This window comes from Oncorhynchus tshawytscha, linkage group LG10 (genome assembly GCF_018296145.1).
Source record: "Oncorhynchus tshawytscha isolate Ot180627B linkage group LG10, Otsh_v2.0, whole genome shotgun sequence".
NCBI lineage: Eukaryota > Metazoa > Chordata > Actinopteri > Salmoniformes > Salmonidae > Oncorhynchus > Oncorhynchus tshawytscha.
The window spans coordinates 15682470-15707552 of record NC_056438.1 but is presented as its reverse complement, the minus strand read 5'-3'; the positions used below and the strand labels follow the sequence as shown (position 1 = coordinate 15707552).

At 42.0% G+C, this 25083-nt stretch overlaps 1 protein-coding gene across 3 annotated transcripts; it reads left to right on the top strand.

The window, feature by feature from the left end:
• The first annotated feature begins 79 nt into the window (after positions 1-79).
• LOC112259823 (putative ferric-chelate reductase 1) lies at positions 80-24854 on the top strand. Of its 3 annotated transcripts, XM_042329530.1 has the most exons (6): positions 81-624; positions 1366-1571; positions 2546-2679; positions 3297-3394; positions 21730-21813; positions 23889-24854. In XM_042329530.1, the coding sequence occupies exons 1-5, from the start codon at positions 461-463 to the stop codon at positions 21731-21733; spliced, it is 606 nt and encodes a 201-aa protein (XP_042185464.1). In that variant the 5' UTR covers positions 81-460; the 3' UTR covers positions 21734-21813; positions 23889-24854. The 3 variants fall into 3 exon arrangements, 2 of the variants coding, with proteins under 2 accessions (XP_042185463.1, XP_042185464.1); XM_042329529.1 differs by lacking the exon at positions 21730-21813 and having other exon boundaries at positions 80-624; XR_006084456.1 differs by lacking the exons at positions 81-624; positions 1366-1571; positions 2546-2679; positions 3297-3394 and adding an exon at positions 15711-16749.
• Positions 24855-25083: the final 229 nt, after the last annotated feature.

Below are 25083 nucleotides of genomic sequence, written 5' to 3'. Positions count from 1 at the left end.
TGGTAAGTAGAGGAAGACAGGTTTTTATTTTTGTTACCATGACGTGGGACCTGATATATATGGTGTCTGTTTGCCAAGCTCTGATTCACACTTGTATATCACGTCCTTGAAACAGTTCAATTCAACACTCGTCTAGCTGTCTAGCTGAAGTTAAATCAACCTGGTAAGCCATGGTTTATCTTTTCATGAACTACTTTCACTACTAACTATTTAACAGGCCTATGTTAATAACACTAACAAATAATTGTCAGTCACTAGAGAATGGAGGGAAGTGTTGCAGGAGAAAATGGTAGGATGATGATTTTACTGGGAAAGATGGGTTGATCTGTGACTGTCTGAAGGTTGGAATTAATGTGTTAGAATAAATACATAGACACATGAACAGTATAAATGTTTGAGCTCCTCCAATCAGGGGTGAGTGTGAGGATGGGATTACTGTGTGTTTTGTGTTTAGTTACTAATGTTTTGTGTTTTGGTTTCACGGTGTGAGAGGTGTGTGCTGGTCGTGGTGGTTGTCTGTGCGCTCACTTCCATACCAGGCTGTGCGTCAGGCAGGGCTTGGTCCTTCCTGCCCTGGAAAATCCCTTTGGGCAGGGGGCTTCGCCATGCTGGCATCTTAGGGAGGTGGGGATGAGTGCTCCCACTGACCAGAGCACCCACTGATGCGAGCACCCATTCACATTGTCTTTGTAATGTATTTTTGTTGTTTTAATAGCAATAATAGTAATCGTCCTCAGTGACGTTAGAAATTAGGGTTTAAGACGTCATCCTAGAGATAGATAATAAATAGACTAATACATTATTTGGCACCAAACAATTCACCTGAATACTTGTGTTTTAATGTATGAAGTTCTATTGAACAAGACTGGATATTTGTTTCAATGTCTTCTAACATGGAGGCTCATGTATGCTCTTACATTAAGATCAATCCAGGGGTTTTTCCCTGCCTTTATTTGTTAACATTATAGATTGGTTATTTCAACGTAATTATTATTACAGTGTAATTATGACTAGTTATATAGTTGTTGCTACTGTTAAACTTTCTGTCTAAACAAGAGAGCTTCAATGACAAAAGGTCAGAGTTTATATTTCCACAGGTGTTTGAATTACATTGTCAGTACTCTGCCGGCAGAGTACTGTATTTTTGTAGTTATAAAATGTCTTTAATTTCATTAGAAATATTATAATTTATAGATGTGTCTTTGTAAATTGATTAATTGGGTCACATGTCAAATATCATGTCACATGAGATATCCTATGTTTTCTCTCCCGAAACTCTTACTCTGTCTCTCTCTCGCTCTCTCTCTTTTCCTCTCTCCCTCTCTCACTCACACACACACTCACACACACACATCTGCTATACAGAGAAATGGTGGGGTTTCTCTGCGTTCTCCTCTCTCTGACTGCTTTACAAGTGGAGGGCTTCAGTGGGGGAGGATCTTCCATTGCTTCTCAGTGTGGCTCAATGCTACCTGGTAATAGTTTTCATGGCAGCACAGGGCAGATCTCTTCCTCACCATACACTGTCACTGTCAACCAGACCACCTACCAGCCAGGAGACACCATCCAAGGTGAGTCACCGAGATGGTGGAAACACACTATTGGGCTTACCCAATACATACCGTATTGGCTCAGACGAAGGAACAGTAATCTGTCTGGACATTTCTAATACACAACCCATTTTATTCCTTGAGGCCCTTGCAAATAATGTTAATTCTGCTAGAAAATAAACATTATTCGTCCCTGCTCAGATGTAAACTTTTCGCATAGCATATTCCAGCACAGTTGCCGTGACATTACACGATTGCTAATTGGCAGGGAATCATAACTTGTCTAAGGAGATGTCATCCAACATTTCAGCACTCAATATCTCATTCTTTAGCCATCTGTCATGATGTTGGCCTGTGGGTAAGGTTCATGACCCCGCCATAAATATCTTTCTCCCCTCTCTCTCTGACTCTACTGAAGGATTCTTGAATAGCCTTTGTTAAACATAGAGAGTCTGGGAACATCAAACAAGTGGGGGAAAAGGAACCATATTTCGGAAATAGAACCAGTTGAAAATGTGCGTTGGTACTTAATGAATATGATGTCAGTTTGGTTGTCATCTGAGACATTATGACTGATGACAGGATGACATAAACTGTATCTGGGAAAGTCTACACATTCTAGTTATCAGATTCACATGGAATTGTTGTGCAATTTAAATGTTTGAATATGAAACAATTTGTGAAAAGACTAAATGTAATTTTAGCTTCCAACTTTCAGATGAGAATGAAATAAGGTGATGATTAATATTGACTTCTATTGATGTAAAATATGACTAGGTCTTTAAGAGTTTATTCGGAAGATAACAGCTCTATAAACACTCTTTTGTGGTGTCCCGACTTTGTAGTTAATTACATTTACATGATTAGCTCAATCAGGTAATATTAATTACAGAGAAAGGTTTGTATAGAATAGCATGTCATATTACTTAGGTGACACATCTCTCTCCCTTTCTATACATTTCTCTCCCTCCCTTTCTCCCCCCTCTCTTTCTCAGTGACTCTGTCAGGAACCTTCACCTATAAAGGGTTTCTTCTGGAGGCCCATGAGGAAGGACAGAACAAGGCTGTGGGAATGTTCTCTCTCGGCAGTGGGACTGGGATCATTCTTGTGCCTTGCAATGGGATCGCAGTGAGTTACTGTTAGGGTTGTAAAATTCCTAAAACTTCCCCAGTTGGAGGATTCCCACCCTGCTCCTACCCTCCTGAATCATGAGATCCTACAACTGAGGTTTCTGGAAAACCTTGGACATTTTGGGAGAGTTTCTGGAATTTTGTAACCCTAGTTACAATACAGCACAGGACATTCTGTCCATATTCTTCACTGTTACCAATTTACCCACTGATTTATATGATTATATTGACTCATCAATACGTCAAATGAAACTGACTTGAGCCCAATAATAGGAGCGTTTTTACTGGTCAGGCTATACAGTGAGGAAATACTCCTGGCCCGGATTATAATGAATAAAGTTGATGAAATGACAGAGTTAGGGTTGCAAAAATTCCGGTAACTTCTCAAAATTCCAAGGTTTCCAGAAATCCTCGTTGGTGGATTCCAGATTTCTTAATTAAAACCTGGGTATTTTGGGCAAGTTACAGTAATTTTTCAACCCTAAACAAGAGCTTGTTACCTTTACGTACTATAGCTAGAACCACCAATAAGCATTGATCAGTGTCTTACCTGCCATCAATGTACCAAGATCATTATCCTCTATTGATTGACATTACCTGTTGTTTTATTGTTAGGCCTCTGGGGTGAGTCAAAGCAACAATCAACCTAGATCATCAGTAACAGTCACCTGGACAGCACCATACTCATCCTCATTGGGCAACATCATAGTCAAGTGAGTCTCTACTAGAGTTGAACAATTACAGTAACTTTCCCCAAATTCCCAGGTTCTCCAGAAATCCTGGTTGGAAGTTACTGGAATTTGGCAACCAAAGTGTCTGCTAAAGCCATCACAAACACGACACAGTTCCTTTTTTACATGATTTTTCTGTAGGACATAACTGAAATAAAAAATGTCACCATGTCATCAAATCAAATCAAAAAATGTTGGTCACATACACATGGTTAGCAGATGTTAATGCGAGTGTAGCGAAATGCTTGTGCTTCTAGTTCCGACCGTGCAGTAATATCTAACAAGTAATCTACCAATTTCACAACAACTACCTTATACACACAGGTGTAAAGGAATGAATAAGAATATGAACATATAAATATATGGCTGTGCGCCATAGGCAAGACGCAGTAGATGGTATAGAGTATAGTATATATTTATGAGATGGGTATGTAAACATTATATAAAGTGGCATTGTTTAAAGTGACTAGTGATACATTTATTACATCAAGTGTTTTATTATTCATGTGGCTAGAGATTGAGTCAGTATGTTGGCAGCAGCCACTCAATGTTAGTGATGGTGGTTTAACAGTCTGATGGTCTTGAGATAGAAGCTGTTTTTCTGTCTCTCAGTCCCAGCTTTGATGCACCTGTGGTGACCTCGCCTTCTGGATGATAGCAGGGTGAACAGGCAGTGGCTTGGGTAGTTGTTGTCCTTGATGATCTTTTTGGCCTTTCTGTGACATTGGGTGGTGTTGGTGTCCTGGAGGGCAGGTAGTTTTCCTCCGGTGACGCGTTGTGCAGAACTCACTACACTCTAGAGAGCCTTGCGGTTGTGGGCGGAGCAGGTGCCTTACCAGGCGGTGATACAGCCTGACAGGATTCAAGTGACAAGCCAAATTCGGCGACAAGCCAAATTTCTTCAGCCTCCTGAGGTGTACGCCGAGGAACTTAAAACTTTTCACCTTCTCCACTACTGTCACATCGATGTGGATAGGGGGGGGGGCTCCCTCTGCTGTTTCCTAAAGTCCAGGATCATCTCCTTCGTTTTTTGACGTTTAGTGTGAGGTTATTTTTCTGACACCACACTCCAAGTGCCCTCACCTCCTCCTGTAGGCCGTCTCGTCGTTGTTGGTAATCAAGCCTACCACTGTAGTGTCGTCTGCAAAGTTGATGATTGAGTTGGAGGCGTGCGTCATGGGTGAACAGGGAGTACAGGAGAGGGCTAGGAACGCACCCGGGATCAGCGGGGTGGAGATGTTGTTTCCTACCTTCACTACCTGGGGGCGGTCCGTCAGAAAGTTCAGGACCCAGTGGCACAGGGTGGGGTCGAGACCCAGGGTCTTGATCTTGATCTTAATGATGAGTTTGGAGGGTACTATGGTGTTAAATGCTGCGTTGTAATCGATGAACAGCTTTCTTACATAGGTATTCCTCTTGTCCAGATGGGATAGGGCAGTGTGCAGTGTGATTGCGATTGCGTCGTGTGTTGACCTATTGGGGCGGTAAGCAAATTGGAGAGGGTCTAGGGTATCAGGTAGGGTGGAGGTGATATGATCCTTGACTAGTCTCTCAAAGCACTTCATGATGACGGAACTGAGTGCTACAGGGCGATAGTTGTTTAGCTCAGTTAGTTACCTTAGCTTTCTTGGGAACAGGAACCATGGTGGCCCTCTTGAAGCATGTGGGAACAGCAGACTGGGATAGGGATTGATTGAATATGTCTGTGAACACACCAGCCAGCTGTTTTGTGCATGCTCCGAGGACGCGGCTAGGGGTGCCGTCTGGGCCTGCAACCTTGCGAGGGATAACACGGTTAAATGTTTTACTCACGTTGGCCGCGGTGAAGGAGAGCCCACAGGTTTTGGTAGCGGGCCGTGTCAGTGGCACTGTATTGTCCTCAAAGTGAGCAAAGAAGCTGTTTCATTTGTCTGGGAGAAAGACATCGGTGTCCGCGACGGGGCTTGTTTTCTTTTTGTAATCCGTGATTGACTGTAGACCCTGTCACATATGTCTCGTGTCCGAGCCGTTAAAGTGTGACTACTTTGTCTCTAAACTGACGCTTAGCTTGTTTGATTGCCTTGCGGAGGGAATAGTTACACTGTTTGTATTCGGTCATGTTTCCGGTAGCCTTGCCATGATTGAAAGCAGTGGTTCGCACTTTCAGTTGTAACCGAATGCTACCATTAATCCACGGTTTCAGGTTGGGGAACGTTTTAAAAGTCACCGCGTGTACAACATCACAGATGCACTTGCTAATAAACTCTCTCACCAAATCAGCGTACATCAATGTTGTTGTCTGAGGCTATCCGGAATATATCCCAGTCCACGTGATCGAAGCAATCTTGAAGTGTGGAATCCGATTGGTCACCCAAAAAAGTTGGGTGAAAAAAAGACGAAATTATCTTTCGTTGATTACTTTTTACAAATGCAATCAGTTTTACACATTTATTCTATGTCATCACATAGATCTTGAAATGATGTGGAGACAACATTGATTCAAATAGTTTTACCCCAGGGGATGCCTCTAAATGTTTGCTCCGAGATGCAAAATTCCATAAAATTTTCCAAACCTATTAGGTTAGTGGACAAAGGATAATCTGCAAAATCAGGCTTGAATGAGCACTGCGAATCCAACAACTATGGGATTTTAAAAAATAATGGGTATTTTGAGAACATATCAGGAATTTTGTGTGTAGTCTAATATTGGCACATTTGTCTGTCTTCCTCTTCAAGGTCAACATTTATGCAGACCTCCAGTGTATTTTGGATTGCAGTGCCTAGCATGACAGTTAACCGACTGTCCTCAATTGTTGTCACCACCAAAAGTGCTCCTACTACAACAACTACTGCTCCTACTAAAACAACTACTGCTCCTACTACAACAACTACAGCTCCAAGAACAACAACTACAGCTCCTACTACAACAACTAAAGCTCCAACTACAACAACTACAGCTACTAATAAAACAACTACAGCTCCTAATACAACAACTACTGCTCCTAAAACAACAACTACAGCTCCTAATACAACAACTACAGCTCCTAATACAACAACAACTACAGCTCCTAAAATAACTACTGCTCCTAATACAACAACAACTACAGTTCCTAAAACAAAAACGTCTGCGACAACAGGTACTGCTACAACAACTATTGCTCCTACTAAAACAACTACAGATCCTACTACAACTACAGCTCCAAATACAATAACTACAGCTCCTACAACAACAACTACTGCTCCTAAAACAAAAGATTTTGCTACAACAACTACTGCTCCTACTAAAACAAGTACTGCTCCGACTACAACAACTACAGCTCCTACTACAACTACAGCTCCAAATACAATAACTACAGCTCCTACTACAACAACTACTGCTCCTAAAACAAAAGATTTTGCTACAACAACTACTGCTCCTACTAAAACAACTACTGCTCCGACTACAACAACTACAGCTCCTACTAAAACACCTACAGCTGCTACTAAAACAACTACTGCTCCTACTACAACAACTACAACTCCTACTACAACAACTACAGCTCCTACTACAACAACTACAGCTCCTACTACAACAACTACAGCTCCTAATAAAACAACTACAGCTCCTAATAAAACAACTACAGCTCCTACTACAACAACTACTGCTCCTAAAACAAAAGATTATGTTACAACAAGTACTGCTTCTACTACAACAACTACAGCTCCTAATACAACAACTACTGCTCCTAATACAACAATTACAGCTCCTAATACAACAACTACTGCTCCTACTAAAACAACTACTGCTCCTACTACAACTAAAGCTCCTACTAAAACACCTACAGCTCCGACCACAACAACAACTACTGCTCCTAATACAACAACTACTGCTCCGACAAAAACACCTACTGCTCCTACTAAAACAACTACTGCTCCGACTACAACAACTACAGCTCCTACTAAAAACCTACAGCTCCTACTAAAACAACTACTGCTCCTACGACAACAACTACAACTCCTACTACAACAACTACAGCTCCTACTACAACAACTACAGCTCCTAGAACAACAACTACAGCTCCTACTACAACAACTACAGCTCCTACGACAACTACTACTGCTCCTACTAAAACAACTACTGCCTCTACTACAACAACTACAACTCCTAATAAAACAACTGCAGCTCCTAATAAAACAACTAAAGCTCCTAATAAAAAAACTACTTCTCCTAATAAGACAACTACAGCTCCTAATAAAACAACTACAGCTCCTAATAAAACAACTACAGCTCCTAATACAACACCAACTACAGCTCCTAAAATAACTACTGCTCCTAATGCAACAACAACTACAGTTCCTAAAACAAAAACTTCTGAGACAACAGGTACTGCTACTAATACAACAACTATTGCTCCTACTAAAACAACTACTGCTCCGACTACAACAACTACAGCTCCTACTAAAACACCTACAGCTCCTACTAAAACAACTACTGCTCATACTACAACAACAGCTCCAAAAACAACAACTACAGCTCCTACTACAACAACTACAGCTCCTACGACAACTACTACTGCTCCTACGACAACTACTACTGCTCCTACTAAAACAACTACAACTCCTACTACAACAACTACAGCTCCTACTACAACAACTACAGCTCCTACTACAACAACTACAGCTCCTAGAACAACAACTACAGCTCCTACTACAACAACTACAGCTCCTACAACAACTACTACTGCTCCTACTAAAACAACTACTGCCTCTACTACAACAACTCCAACTCCCAATAAAACAACTGCAGCTCCTAATAAAACAACTACAGCTCCTAATAAAACAACTACTTCTCCTAATAAGACAACTACAGCTCCTAATAAAACAACTACAGCTCCTAATACAATAACTACAGCTCCTACTACAATAACTACAGCTCCTACTCCAACAACTACTGCTCCTAAAACAACAACTACAGCTCCTAATAAAACAACTACAGCTCCTAATAAAACAACTACAGCTCCTAATAAAACAACTACAGCTCCTAATAAAACAACTACAGCTCCTAATACAACAACTACTGCTCCTAATACAACAACAACTACAGCTCCTAAAACAACAACTACGGCTCCTAATGCAACAACAACTACAGTTCCTAAAACAAAAACTTCTGAGACAACAGGTACTGCTACTAATACAACAACTATTGCTCCTACTAAAACAACTACAGCTCCTAATACAACAACTACTGCTCCGACTACAACAACTACAGCTCCTACTAAAACACCTACAGCTCCTACTAAAACAACTACTGCTCCTACTACAACAACAACAGCTCCAAAAACAACAACTACAGCTCCTACTACAACAACTACAGCTCCTACGACAACTACTACAGCTCCTACTAAAACACCTACAGCTGCTACTAAAACAACTACTGCTCCTACTACAACAACTCCAACTCCTACTACAACAACTACAGCTCCTACTACAACAACTACAGCTCCTACTAAAACAACTACTGCTCCTACTACAACAACAACAGCTCCAAAAACAACAACTACAGCTCCTACTACAACAACTACAGCTCCTACGACAACTACTACTGCTCCTACGACAACTACTACTGCTCCTACTAAAACAACTACAACTCCTACTACAACAACTACAGCTGCTACTACAACAACTACAGCTGCTAGAACAACAACTACAGCTCCTACTACAACAACTACAGCTCCTACTACAACAACTACAGCTCCTAGAACAACAACTACAGCTCCTACTACAACAACTACAGCTCCTACGACAACTACTACTGCTCCTACTAAAACAACTACTGCCTCTACTACAACAACTACAACTCCTAATAAAACAACTGCAGCTCCTAATAAAACAACTACAGCTCCTAATAAAACAACTACTTCTCCTAATAAGACAACTACAGCTCCTAATAAAACAACTACAGCTCCTAATACAATAACTACAGCTCCTACTACAATAACTACAGCTCCTACTACAACAACTACTGCTCCTAAAACAACAACTACAGCTCCTAATAAAACAACTACAGCTCCTAATAAAACAACTACAGCTCCTAATAAAACAAATACAGCTCCTAATAAAACAACTACAGCTCCTAATAAAACAACTACAGCTCCTAATACAACAACTACTGCTCCTAATACAACAACAACTACAGCTCCTAAAACAACAACTACGGCTCCTAATGCAACAACAACTACAGTTCCTAAAACAAAAACTTCTGAGACAACAGGTACTGCTACTAATACAACAACTATTGCTCCTACTAAAACAACTACAGCTCCTAATACAACAACTACTGCTCCGACTACAACAACTACAGCTCCTACTAAAACACCTACAGCTCCTACTAAAACAACTACTGCTCCTACTACAACAACAACAGCTCCAAAAACAACAACTACAACTCCTACTACAACAACTACAGCTCCTACTACAACAACTACAGCTCCTAGAACAACAACTACAGCTCCTACTACAACAACAACAGCTCCAAAAACAACTACAGCTCCTACTACAACAACTACAGCTCCTACTACAAATAAAACAACTACAGCTCCTACTACAACAACTACTGCTCCTAAAACAAAAGATTATGCTACAACAACACTGCTCCTACTAAAACAACTACAGCTCCTAATACAACAACAACTACTGCTCCTAATACAACAATTACAGCTCCTAATACAACAACTACTGCTCCTACTAAAACAACTAACTACTACTGCTCCTACTAAAACACCTACTACAAACTCCTACTACAACAACTACAGCTACTGCTCCTACTACAACAACTACAGCTGCTAGAACAACAACTACAGCTCCTAAAACTAAAACAACTACTGCTCCTACGACAATAACTACAGCTCCTACTACAACAACTACAGCTCCTAATAAAACAACTACAGTTCCTAATAAAACAACTACAGCTCCTACTACAACAACTACAGCTCCTAATAAAACAACTACTGCTCCTAACAACAACAACAGCTCCAAAACAACAACTACAGCTCCTAAAACAACTACTAACTCCTAACAACTACAGCTCCTAAAAACAACTACAGCTCCTACTACAACAACTACAGCTGCTACTACAACAACTACAGCTAAACAACAACTACAGCTCCTAATGCAACAACAACTACAGTTCCTAAAACAAAAACTTCTGAGACAACAGGTACTGCTACTAATACAACAACTACTGCTCCGACAAAAACAACTACTGCTCCTACTACAACAACAACAGCTCCAAAAACAACAACTACAGCTCCTACTACAACAACTACAGCTCCTACGACAACTACTACAGCTCCTACTAAAACACCTACAGCTGCTACTAAAACAATTACAGCTCCTAATAAAACAACTACAGCTCCTAATAAAACAACTACAGCTCCTACTACAACAACTACTGCTCCTAAAACAAAAGATTATGCTACAACAAGTACTGCTTCTACTAAAAAAACTACAGCTCCTAATACAACAACAACTACTGCTCCTAATGCAACAATTACAGCTCCTAATACAACAACTACTGCTCCTACTAAAACAACTACTGCTCCTACTACAACTAAAGCTCCTACTAAAACACCTACAGCTCCGACCACAACAACAACTACTGCTCCTAATACAACAACTACTGCTCCGACAAAAACAACTACTGCTCCTACTAAAACAACTACTGCTCCGACTACAACAGCTACAGCTCCTACTAAAACACCTACAGCTCCTACTAAAACAACTACAGCCCCTAATACAACAACTACTGCTCCTAATACAACAACAACTACAGCTCCTAAAACAACAACTACAGCTCCTAATACAACAACAACTACAGCTCCTAAAATAACTACTGCTCCTAATGCAACAACAACTACAGTTCCTAAAACAAAAACTTCTGAGACAACAGGTACTGCTACTAATACAACAACTACTGCTCCGACAAAAACAACTACTGCTCCTACTAAAACAACTACTGCTCCGACTACAACAACTACAGCTCCTACTAAAACACCTACAGCTCCTACTAAAACAACTACTGCTCCTACGACAACAACTACAACTCCTACTACAACAACTACAGCTCCTACTACAACTACAGCTCCTAGAACAACAACTACAGCTCCTATTACAACAACTACAGCTCCTACGACAACTACTACTGCTCCTACTAAAACAACTACTGCCTCTACGACAACAACTACAACTCCTAATAAAACAACTGCAGCTCCTAATAAAACAACTACAGCTCCTAATAAAACAACTACTTCTCCTAATAAGACAACTACAGCTCCTAATAAAACAACTACAGCTCCTAATACAATAACTACAGCTCCTACTACAATAACTACAGCTCCTACTACAACAACTACTGCTCCTAAAACAACAACTACAGCTCCTAATAAAACAACTACAGCTCTTAATAAAACAACTACAGCTCCTAATAAAACAACTACAGCTCCTAATAAAACAACTACAGCTCCTAATAAAACAACTACAGCTCCTAATAAAACAACTACTGCTCCTAATACAACAACAACTACAGCTCCTAAAACAACAACTACGGCTCCTAATACAACAACAACTACAGCTCCTAAAATAACTACTGCTCCTAATGCAACAACAACTACAGTTCCTAAAACAAAAACTTCTGAGACAACAGGTACTGCTACTAATACAACAACTATTGCTCCTACTAAAACAACTACAGCTCCTAATACAACAACTACTGCTCCGACTACAACAACTACAGCTCCTACTAAAACACCTACAGCTCCTACTAAAACAACTACTGCTCCTACTACAACAACAACAGCTCCAAAAACAACAACTACAGCTCCTACTACAACAACTACAGCTCCTACGACAACTACTACTGCTCCTACGACAACTACTACTGCTCCTACTAAAACAACTACAACTCCTACTACAACAACTACAGCTGCTACTACAACAACTACAGCTCCTAGAACAACAACTACAGCTCCTACTACAACAACTACAGCTCCTACTACAACAACTACAAGCTCCTACTACAACAACTACAGCTCCTAATAAAACAACTACAGCTCCTAATAAAACAACTACAGCTCCTAATAAAACAACTACTGCTCCTAAAACAAAAGATTATGCTACAACAAGTACTGCTTCTACTAAAACAACTACAGCTCCTAATACAACAACAACTACTGCTCCTAATACAACAATTACAGCTCCTAATACAACAACTACTGCTCCTACTAAAACAACTACTGCTCCTACTACAACTAAAGCTCCTACTAAAACACCTACAGCTCCTACCACAACAACAACTACTGCTCCTAATACAACAACTACTGCTCCGACAAAAACAACTACTGCTCCTACGACAACAACTACAACTCCTACTATAACAACTACAGCTCCTACTACAACAACTACAGCTCCTACTACAACAACTACAGCTCCTACTACAACAACTACAGCTCCTACGACAACTACTACTGCTCCTACTAAAACAACTACTGCTTCGACTACAACAACTACAGCTCCTACTAAAACACCTACAGCTCCTACTAAAACAACTACTGCTTCTACTACAACAACTACAACTCCTACTACAACAACTACAGCTCCTACTACAACAACTACAGCTCCTACGACAACTACTACTGCTCCTACTAAAACAACTACTGCTCCTACTACAACAACTACAACTCCTACTACAACAACTACAGCTGCTACTACAAATACTACTGCTCCTACTAAAACAACTACTGCCTCTACTACAACAACTACAACTCCTAATAAAACAACTGCAGCTCCTAATAAAACAACTACAGCTCCTAATAAAACAACTACTTCTCCTAATAAGACAACTACAGCTCCTAATAAAACAACTACAGCTCCTACTACAACAACTCCTCCTCCTAAAACAACAACTACAGCTCCTAATAAAACAACTACAGCTCCTAATAAAACAACTACAGCTCCTAATAAAACAACTACAGCGCCTAATAAAACAACTACAGCTCTTAATACAACAACTACTGCTCCTAATACAACAACAACTACAGCTCCTAAAACAACAACTACAGCTGCTAATACAACAACTACAGCTCCTAAAATAACTACTGCTCCTAATACAACAACAACTACAGTTCCTAAAACAACAACTACAGCTCCTAATACAACAACAACTACAGCTCCTAAAATAACAACTTCAGTTCCAAAAACAAAAACTTCTGTTACAACAATTACTGCTACTACTACAACAACTACTGCTCCTACATAAACAACTACATCAACCTAATACAACAACAACTACAGCTCCTAATACAACAACAACTACACCTCCTAATACAACAACAACTACACCTCCTAATACAACAACAACTACAGCCCTGAATACAACAACTACAGCTCCTAATACAACAACTACTGCTCTGAATACAACAACAACTACAGCTTCTAAAACAACTACTGCAGCTCCCAATATAACAACAACTACAGCTCCTAATACAACAGCTACAGCTCCTACTACAACAACTACTACAGCTACTACTACAACAACAACTACAGCTCATACTACAACAACTACTGTTCCTACTACAACAACTGCAGCTCCCAATACAACAACAACTCCAGGTCCTAATACGACAACAACTACAGGTCCTAATAGAAAAACTACAGCTCCTAATACAACAACAACTACTGCTCCTACTACAACAACGACAGCTCCTACTTCAACAACGACAGCTCCTAATACAACTACACCTCCTAATACAACAACTACAGTTCCTACTTCAACAACTACAGCTCATAATGCAACAACTACATCTCCTAATACAACAACAACTGCAGCTCATAATACAACAACAACTTCAGCTCATAATACAACAACAACTACAGCTCCTAATATGACAGATGTAAGCAACAAAACATTTGAGCAGAATGCTTCATGTGACATTGGCTTTATGCTCAGTGCAAAAACCGAGTCTCCCCATTTAGTTGTTGCTGTCTGCAGGAAGCTGAGAGGGAGAGTGTGAAATTGGATCCCTCATTTGCATAATACATGACTTGTCACATTTTTTGGCCTATCCAGACAAAGAGTGGATATCCTCTGGCTATGAGCATCGGAGCTCCACTTGTGATCAGGCATATGTAAGGGAAGAGCCTAGAGAATGCAACAAAATCAATCTCGGATTTACAGCTCTCAACATTCGTTTTGTAGAATTTAAACATGACCAAATTCGCTTTGTCACAAAGGGACAAAATGTGCTTAAAGCCAAGGTTGTAACGAGTCCGCATGTATTTGAATCGTGTCTCTGTGTCACTGAGGACGCAGGACAGAATGTTCTCTGTAATCAGCAGTATGAAATGGTGCCAATGTTGCACTGTCACTAAGTAGAATAATTTTTATTTTACAGTTGTAAGAAATGTGCAATTAAATAGTAAGTTGTTTAGAATTTGATTGCTACTATATTTAGAGAACATTTACCTTATTTCAAGCCCGATTCACCCACTTTTGTGGAATAGGAAAATGAATTAATATGATATGTATTATTTTCATATTCCTTGTACTATGTAATTGAGCTTGTGTCCTCAAAAGTGAGTATAGTACACCTCAGCTATTTATATAAAATCGGAACAAAAAGGGGAGCGCTTTATCTTTTTTTGTAGTACAGTTGAAGTCAGAAGTTTACACACATTTATGTTGGAGTCTTTATAACTCGTTTTTAAACCACTCCACAAATTTCTTGTTAACAAACTATAGTTTTGGCAAGTCGGTTAGGACATCTACTTTGTGCATGACAAAAGTAATTTTTCCAGCAATTGTTAACAGACAGATTATTTCACTTATAATTCACTGTGTCACAATTCCAGTGGGTCAGAAGTTTACATACACTAATTTGACTGTGCCTTTAAACAGCTTGGAAAATTCCAGAAAATGATGTCATGGCGTTAGAAGCTTCTGATAGGCAAATTGACATCATTTGAGTCAATTGTAGGTGTACCTGTGGATGTATTTCAAGGCCTACCTTCAAACTCAATGCCTCTTTGCTTGACATCATGGGAAAATCAACAGAAATCAGTCAATACCTCAGGAAAGTTATTGTGGGAAGCTTGTGGAAGGACACCCGAAACATTTGACCCAAGTTAAACAATTTAAAGGCAATGCTATCAAATACTAATTGAGAGTATGTAAACTTCTGACCCACTGGGAATGTGATGAAAGAAATAAAAGCTGAAATAAATCATTCTCTCTATTATTCTTCTGACATTTCACATTCTTTAAATAATGTGGTGATCCTAACTGACCTAAGACAGGGAATATTTGCTAGGATTAAATGTCAGGAATTGTGAAAGACTGAGTTTAAATGTACTTGGCTAAGGTGTATGTAATCTTCCGACTTCAACTGTATGTATCATTACTGGTTATTTTTTTAAGGCCCTCATGATGAATACATTTTCTTTTTAGAAGATATTTAACAGGTTTTTCAAACATAATTTATCTTGTAGTTGTGTATAGAAATGTATCTATGACCACTTTCTTGATGGGTGTGATTGTCAGTGGTTCAGCAGTTAGCCAGCTCTTGGCCGGCCTAATCAGATCATGCATTTGTGATTGGTGAGTTTGCTGTAGCATCATATGCCCAATCACGGAACCTTTGCGCCCTGCTAATCAGGGTGTAACTACACCGGCACAGGATTTCCTTTTTCAGCCCCTCGTAATGAGTATCCTGGTCAGCCGTCAGATCCTAAAAGGTCTTCTCTGCCGCTCCTGACAGAGAGGGGTGCTAGCAGGCTGGCCCATTGCTCATGGGGCCATTTCTCCCTAGATGCCGTCCTCTCGAAGGCTTGGAGGTAAGCCTTGGTGTCGTCAGCCTCTGTCAGCTGGCTGAGTTCAGCTCGCAGGAGAGTGGTCTGTTGACACTTCCTCCAGCAGCTCCCGATGCATAGCCGGTTGTGCTATGTTCACCTCCACCAGCTGTTTCACCAATGCTTCCATTGCGCTCCGTGTCAGTTTAGTTATTGAGCTTAGTTTGCTTTGCCCGCATTATCCATCATATGTTCAAGGGTGTGGGGTTTCAACGTCACCAAGTACAATAAACAAACACAAACACGGTGCACAACTACAATGCAAATGGGAATTTATTAGGATAATTTGCACATGGTGGGAAAGGGGGGTGTCTAGCAACCAGCTCACAACCAGTAATCGTACAGCTACTCCTCTCTAACATGCATTTCCCTCTCAGCCCTCTCCTTCTTTGTGCAGCCTGCTTCCTCTTTTATCCCCAAGCACTCAATGGCTTAATGATCCACAGGCATGCTTCGTTGGGGCAGGAAGTACATATAAGGTGGGTCAAATCAAATCAAATTTTATTTGTCACATACACATGGTTAGCAGATGTTAATACGAGGGTAGCGAAATGCTTGTGCTTCTAGTTCCGACAATGCAGTAATAACGAACAAGTAATCTAACTAACAATTCCAAAAAACTACTGTCTTATACACAGTGTAAGGGGATAAAGAATATGTACATAAGGATATATGAATGAGTGATGGTACAGAGCAGCATAGGCAAGATACAGTAGATGATATCGAGTACAGTATATACATATGAGATGAGTATGTAAACCAAGTGGCATAGTTAAAGTGGCTAGTGATACATGTATTACATAAGGATGCAGTAGATGATATAGAGTACAGTATCTACGAATGCATATGAGATGAATAATGTAGGGTAAGTAACATTATATAAGGTAGCATTGTTTAAAGTGGCTAGTGATATATTTACATCATTTCCCATCAATTCCCATTATTAAAGTGGCTGGAGTAGAGTCAGTGTCATTGACAGTGTGTTGGCAGTAGCCACTCAATGTTAGTGGTGGCTGTTTAACAGTCTGATGGCCTTGAGATAGAAGCTGTTTTTCAGTCTCTCGGTCCCAGCTTTGATGCACCTGTACTGACCTCGCCTTCTGGATGACAGCGGGGTGAACAGGCAGTGGCTCGGGTGGTTGATGTCCTTGATGATCTTTATGGCCTTCCTGTAGCATCGGGTGGTGTAGGTGTCCTGGAGGGGAGGTAGTTTGCCCCGGTGATGCGTTGTGCAGACCTCACTACCCTCTGGAGAGCCTTACGGTTGAGGGCGGTGCAGTTGCCATACCAGGCGGTGATACAGCCCGCCAGGATGCTCTTGATTGTGCATCTGTAGAAGTTTGTGAGTGCTTTTGGTGACAAGCCAAATTTCTTCAGCCTCCTGAGGTTGAAGAGGCGCTGCTGCGCCTTCCTCACGATGCTGTCTGTGTGAGTGGACCAATTCAGTTTGTCTGTGATGTGTATGCCGAGGAACTCAAAACTTGCTACCCTCTCCACTACTGTTCCATCGATGTGGATGGGGGGGTGTTCCCTCTGCTGTTTCCTGAAGTCCACAATCATCTCCTTAGTTTTGCTGACGTTGAGTGTGAGGTTATTTTCCTGACACCACACTCCGAGGGCCCTCACCTCCTCCCTGTAGGCCGTCTCGTCGTTGTTGGTAATCAAGCCTACCACTGTTGTGTCGTCCGCAAACTTGATGACTGAGTTGGAGGCGTGCGTGGCCACTCAGTCGTGGGTGAACAGGGAGTACAGGAGAGGGCTCAGAATGCACCCTTGTGGGGCCCCAGTGTTGAGGATCAGTGGGGAGGAGATGTTGTTGCCTACCCTCACCACCTGGGGGCGGCCCGTCAGGAAGTCCAGTACCCAGTTGCACAGGGCGGGGTCGAGACCCAGGGTCTCGAGCTTGATGACGAGCTTGGAGGGTACTATGGTGTTGAATGCCGAGCTGTAGTCGATGAACAGCATTCTCACATAGGTATTCCTCTTGTCCAGATGGGTTAGGGCAGTGTGCAGTGTGGTTGAGATTGCATCGTCTGTGGACCTATTTGGGCGGTAAGCAAATTGGAGTGGGTCTAGGGTGTCAGGTAGGGTGGAGGTGATATGGTCCTTGACTAGTCTCTCAAAGCACTTCATGATGACTGATGTGAGTGCTACGGGCGGTAGTCGTTTAGCTCAGTTACCTTAGCTTTCTTGGGAACAGGAACAATGGTGGCCCTCTTGAAGCATGTGGGAACAGCAGACTGGTGTAGGGATTGATTGAATATGTCCGTAAACACACCGGCCAGCTGGTCTGCGCATGCTCTGAGGGCGCGGCTGGGGATGCCGTCTGGGCCTGCAGCCTTGCGAGGGTTAACACGTTTAAATGTCTTACTCACTTCGGCTGCAGTGAAGGAGAGACCGCATGTTTTCGTTGCAGGCCGTGTCAGTGGCACTGTATTGTCCTCAAAGCGGGCAAAAAGTTATTTAGTCTGCCTGGGAGCAAGACATCCTGGTCCGTGACTGGGCTGGGTTTCTTCCTGTAGTCCGTGATTGACTGTAGACCCTGCCACATGCCTCTTGTGTCTGAGCCGTTGAATTGAGATTCTACTTTGTCTCTGTACTGGCGCTTAGCTTGTTTGATAGCCTTGCGGAGGGAATAGCTGCACTGTTTGTATTCAGTCATGTTACCAGACACCTTGCCCTGATTAAAAGCAGTGGTTCGCGCCTTCAGTTTCACACGAATGCTGCCATCAATCCACGGTTTCTGGTTAGGGAATGTTTTAATCGTTGCTATGGGAACGACATCTTCAACACACGTTCTGATGAACTCGCACACCGAATCAGCATATTCGTCAATGTTGTTGTCTGACGCAATACGAAACATCTCCCAGTCCATGTGATGGAAGCAGTCTTGGAGTGTGGAGTCAGCTTGGTCGGACCAGCGTTGGACAGACCTCAGCGTGGGGGCCTCTTGTTTTAGTTTCTGTCTGTAGGCAGGGATCAACAAAATGGAGTCGTGGTCAGCTTTTCCGAAAGGGGGGCGGGGCAGGGCCTTATATGCGTTGCGGAAGTTAGAGTAACAATGATCCAGGGTCTTTCCACCCCTGGTTGCGCAATCGATATGCTGATAAAATTTAGGGAGTCTTGTTTTCAGATTAGCCTTGTTAAAATCCCCAGCTACAATGAATGCAGCCTCCGGATAAATCGTTTCCAGTTTGCATAGAGTTAAATAAAGTTCGTTCAGAGCCATCGATGTGTCTGCTTGGGGGGGATATATACGGCTGTGATTATAATTGAAGAGAATTCTCTTGGTAGATAATGCGGTCTACGTTTGATTGTGAGGAATTCTAAATCAGGTGAACAGAAGGATTTGAGTTCCTGTATGTTTCTTTCATCACACCATGTCACGTTAGTCATAAGGCATACGCCCCCGCCCCTCTTCTTACCAGAAAGATGTTTGTTTCTGTCGGCGCGATGCGTGGAGAAACCCGCTGGCTGCACCGCTTCGGATAGCGTCTCTCCAGTTAGCCATGTTTCCGTGAAGCAGAGAACGTTACAGTCTCTGATGTCCCTCTGGAATGCTACCCTTGCTCGGATTTCATCAACCTTGTTGTCAAGAAACTGGACATTGGCAAGAAGAATGCTAGGGAGTGGTGCACGGTGTGCCCGTCTCCGGAGTCTGACCAGAAGACCGCTTCGTTTCCCTCTTTTTCTGAGTCGTTTTTGGGTCGCTGCATGTAATCCACTCCGTTGTCCTGGTTGTAAGGCAGAACACAGGATCCGCATCGCGAAAAACATATTCTTGGTCGTACTGATGGTGAGTTGACGCTGATCTTATATTCAGTAGTTCTTCTCGGCTGTATGTAATGAAACCTAAGATGACCTGGGGTACTAGTGTAAGAAATAACACGTAAAAAAACAAAAAACTGCATAGTCTCCTAGGAACGCGAAGCGAGGCGGCCATCTCTGTCGGCGCCGGAAACTCTGGGTGGAGCCAGCAGGCTGCAAGATATTTTCCTTCTATCACCCCCCCCTCACCTCTCCCTGCAATCTGCCACGAGATATATATATTTGTTTAAGTGCCTGTTTTCCACACAGTGTCTGAGACAAAGAAAGTGCCTAAGGGCTGCGATGTTGACTCCATGAACTGCACTTATATCTCTGTCACAACCAGCCCATCTTACATAGTGGAGATTAGTGCAACTGCAGAGACACTTAAGGGGTACCTGGGGATCATCAGTGAAATACTAACTCATCAAATCAAGGTAACACAACACAATAAGTTTTCCTTATTTCATTTTATTTGAAGGAAAGCTTTGAAGTGGCACGTACATTTAGGGATTGGTTTAATTAAGGCAAGTCATTCTAATTTGTTAAGGTTAGGAATGGATTCAAACCCGTGACCCTGTGTATGGCAACCCATATCAACCTTTTATAAATCAGATACTTAGACATTACAGGAACCTCTCCATTCATCACCAAAACATACTTCATTAATTACAACAACAAAATCTGATGAACCTGCTGATTTGAAACATTGTTGATATTTTTTCAGTCCAATGAGTCAATGATTGTTGTGCATGAAAACATTTACAGTTCAATACGCCTTGTACAATGGATCTGCATTTATCAACAAAACACTAGTAAGTTTAAGTCTCTAGTGATATTACCAATTACCGATACAATGGATTCATTCTCCTCCGGTGCAACAGACAGACCTGTTTCAACTTCCATTACTTAACCTTTGATTATTTCATACTTTTCTTTCAGCTGGAGGTGACAGACAAAGAATTTGCTTATGATCCTAATATAAAAATAATCCAATTTAGTTTCATCATCCCTGATAATTTGGCTCCACATTTGCTCCAAAACTTGAATTTAACGCCTAACGTGTTCTGTGTCTGAGGATCTGTTGAGGATAATGGTAAGATTCAGGAGAGCTTGTTCTTAAATTACTGCTTTTATGTCTACCATAAAAAGCTATTTAAAATGTACATTTGTTGACTATGCTGACACAGCTGTTTTTGCATAAAGCAAGAGTGCTCGTACACAAGCGTGTGTACACACACACACAGACACACACATACTCGGGTGAATTGTCAGGACATTGTAGTCCTTACATTGTAGTCTTGGCAAGGTAGGAAAACATGAATGAACACCTGCAAGCACACACACTCACACACATAAACACACACACACACACACACACACACACACACACACATACACATACACACACACACACACACACACACACACACACACACACACACACACACACACACACACACACACACATACACACACACACACACACACACACACACACACACACACACACACACACACACACACACACACACACACACACACACACACATGCACACACACACACACAGACACCTAAGAAAGAGGAAGTGTTCTGTGACTGAAAGATTGTGGATTTTTCCAAAACGTGTTTCCTTGTTCTTCTCCTGCAGGTGATCTTGGCTCTCCCTCCATCACACTTTTGACAGGCCTCTCCAGTCAGGTTTCCTCAAGCTGTAGGAAACCCCTTTTTCACGGTGAGTGAAGTCGACTTTTGGTCATTTATCACTTACTGTGGTCATTGTACACTGTGGTCATTGTGGACTGTGGTCATTGTACACTGTGGTCATTGTACACTGTGGTCATTGTACACTGTGGTCATTGTACACTGTGGTCATTGTACACTGTGGTCATTGTACACTGTGGTCATTGTACACTGTGGTCATTGTGGACTGTGGTCATTGTGCACTGGGGTCATTGTACACTGGTCATTGTGGACACTGGGTCATTGTGGACTGTGGTCATTGTGCACTGGGGTCATTGTACACTGTGGTCATTGTGCACTGTGGTCATTGTGCACTGTGGTCATTGTGCACTGGGGTCATTGTGGACCGGGGTCATTGTACACTGTGGTCATTGTACACTGTGGTCATTGTACACTGTGGTCATTGTACACTGTGGTCATTGTGGACTGGGGTCATTGTGCACTGTGGTCATTGTGGACCGGGGTCATTGTACACTGTGGTCATTGTGGACTGGGGTCATTGTGCACTGTGGTTATTGTGGACGGTGGTCCTTGTACACTGTGGTCATTGTGGACTGGGGTCATTGTACACTGTGGTCATTGTGGACTGGGGTCATTGTACACTGTGGTAGTTGTGGACTGGGGTCATTGTGGACGGTGGTCATTGTACACTGTGGTCATTGTGGACAGTGGTCATTGTACACTGTGGTCCTTGTACAGTGTGATCATTGTGCAGTGTGGTCATTGTGGACTGGGGTCATTGTGCACTGTGGTCATTGTACACTGTGGTCATTGTGGACTGTGGTCATTGTACACTGTGGTCATTGTGGACTGGGTCATTGTGCACTGTGGTCATTGTACACTGTGGTCATTGTGGACTGTGGTCATTGTGCACTGGGGTCATTGTACACTGTGGTCATTGTGCACTGTGGTCATTGTGGACTGTGGTCATTGTGGACTGGGGTCATTGTACACTGTGGTCATTGTACACTGTGGTCATTGTGGAGTGGGGTCATTGTGGACTGGGGTCATTGTGGACTGTGGTCATTGTACACTGTGGTCATTGTGGACTGGGGTCATTGTGCACTGTGGTTATTGTGGACTGGGGTCCTTGTACACTGTGGTCATTGTGGACTGGGGTCATTGTACACTGTGGTCATTGTGGACTGGGGTCATTGTACACTGTGGTCATTGTGGACTGGGGTCATTGTGGACGGTGGTCATTGTACACTGTGGTCATTGTGGACAGTGGTCATTGTACACTGTGGTCCTTGTACAGTGTGATCATTGTGCAGTGTGGTCATTGTGGACTGGGGTCATTGTGGACGGTGGTCATTGTACACTGTGGTCATTGTGGACAGTGGTCATTGTACACTGTGGTCCTTGTACAGTGTGATCATTGTGCAGTGTGGTCATTGTGGACTGGGGTCATTGTGCACTGTGGTCATTGTACACTGTGGTCATTGTGGACTGTGGTCATTGTACACTGTGGTCATTGTGGACTGGGGTCATTGTACACTGTGGTCATTGTACACTGTGGTCATTGTGGACTGTGGTCATTGTACACTGTGGTCATTGTGGACTGGGGTCATTGTACACTGTGGTCATTATGGACGGTGGTCCTTGTACACTGTGGTCCTTGTACACTGTGGTCCTTGTACACTGTGGTCCTTGTACAGTGTGATCATTGTGGACTGTGGTCATTGTGCACTGTGGTCATTATGGACTGTGGTCCTTGTGGACTGTGGTCCTTGTACACTGTGGTCCTTGTACACTGTGGTCCTTGTACACTGTGGTCCTTGTACACTGTGGTCCTTGTACAGTGTGATCATTGTGGACTGTGGTCATTGTGCACTGTGGTCATTATGGACGGTGGTCCTTGTACACTGTGGTCCTTGTACACTGTGGTCCTTGTACACTGTGGTCCTTGTACAGTGTGATCATTGTGGACTGTGGTCATTGCACTTTGGTCTGTAGAATTAAATGCTGTTGAGCCTGTTGATGACTACTTGACTCAACCAGTAGGTGTCAGTGTTGAAAAGTCCTGTTGAAAGTAATTATGGTTTTCTGGTTTGTTTGTTTTTCCAGCCCTGTTGATGACGCTGGTCTGTTGGAACCTCTTCAACCTTCTGCCTTAAATCTGCCGAACTTCCAAAGGAGAACTTTGTATCTAAGTTTAACATTTTATTGATTTGGCCATTTTTGTTCAATATATATATATCCTGTAGTCAGGCATATTTATGCAAATGTGTGTATCTTTTCTCCTGTCAATTATGTTTTGTTTAATGTTTATTTGTTTCATTTATTTTTTATTTTTTGAAATGTACATAGCATACAGTGTAAAACTATTCAAATATACCAACACAATATCTTTATATTCTTATCAATGCTAATGTAAATTAATGTTTTTGTGTCCTGATAAGATGAGTCATTTGGACGTTTTACAGATGTTATGTATCTGATACTGAAGGCCTTTTGCTCCACTAGGGGGTGAAAGGAACAAGTACTTCAAATATTTGATATGGAAGAGCCTCTAGAGCAAGAGAAGTTAAGAAATATATACTCTTATGCAAGAACACTGTCCATATATATTTTGAACATAATTTCTTCTCCCGTACCATATAATTTTGTATTTCTTTGGCTGTGTTTACACAGGCAGCCCAATTCTGATCTTATTTTATTAATTGGTCTTTTGACCAATCAGATCAGCTTTAAAAAATAGCTGATGTGAAAACATCTGATGTGATAGGTCGAAAGACCATTTAGTGGAAAAAAATTCACAATTGGGCTTCCTGTGGAAACGCGTACTTTGTGATGGTAACACATTTACAGGTAGACCAGAGAAGCCACATCCCTGATTGGCAGATGAATCGCAACGCTGATTAGAAGCACCTGCTACTCACCGCTAACTCACCTGTCTTCCCTATAATAAATACTGTTTCTTATTGAAAAAGTTGTGAACCTACACACTGTAGAAGGCTGTTAAGCCAAATCATATGTGGATGCTATCCTGATGTAGTAAAAATAATAACAATAAATAAAAAATTAACTAAGCTTTATGCAATATCTTTTTGAGTGCGGACCCATCACACTTTCTAAATAATGCAAAAGGAAGAGGCCTGGTCAAGAAGATTGACACCATCACACCCCTCAAGGGGATCCCCAAAGCCCCGTTCCGTAGCCCCACCACCCCCAGTATGTTCAGCCCGCCGAGCAACCGCACACCCATAGCCCCCGCACGGACGCCCCTGCGCAAGGAGAGGGGAGTCAAGTTGTTAGTCAT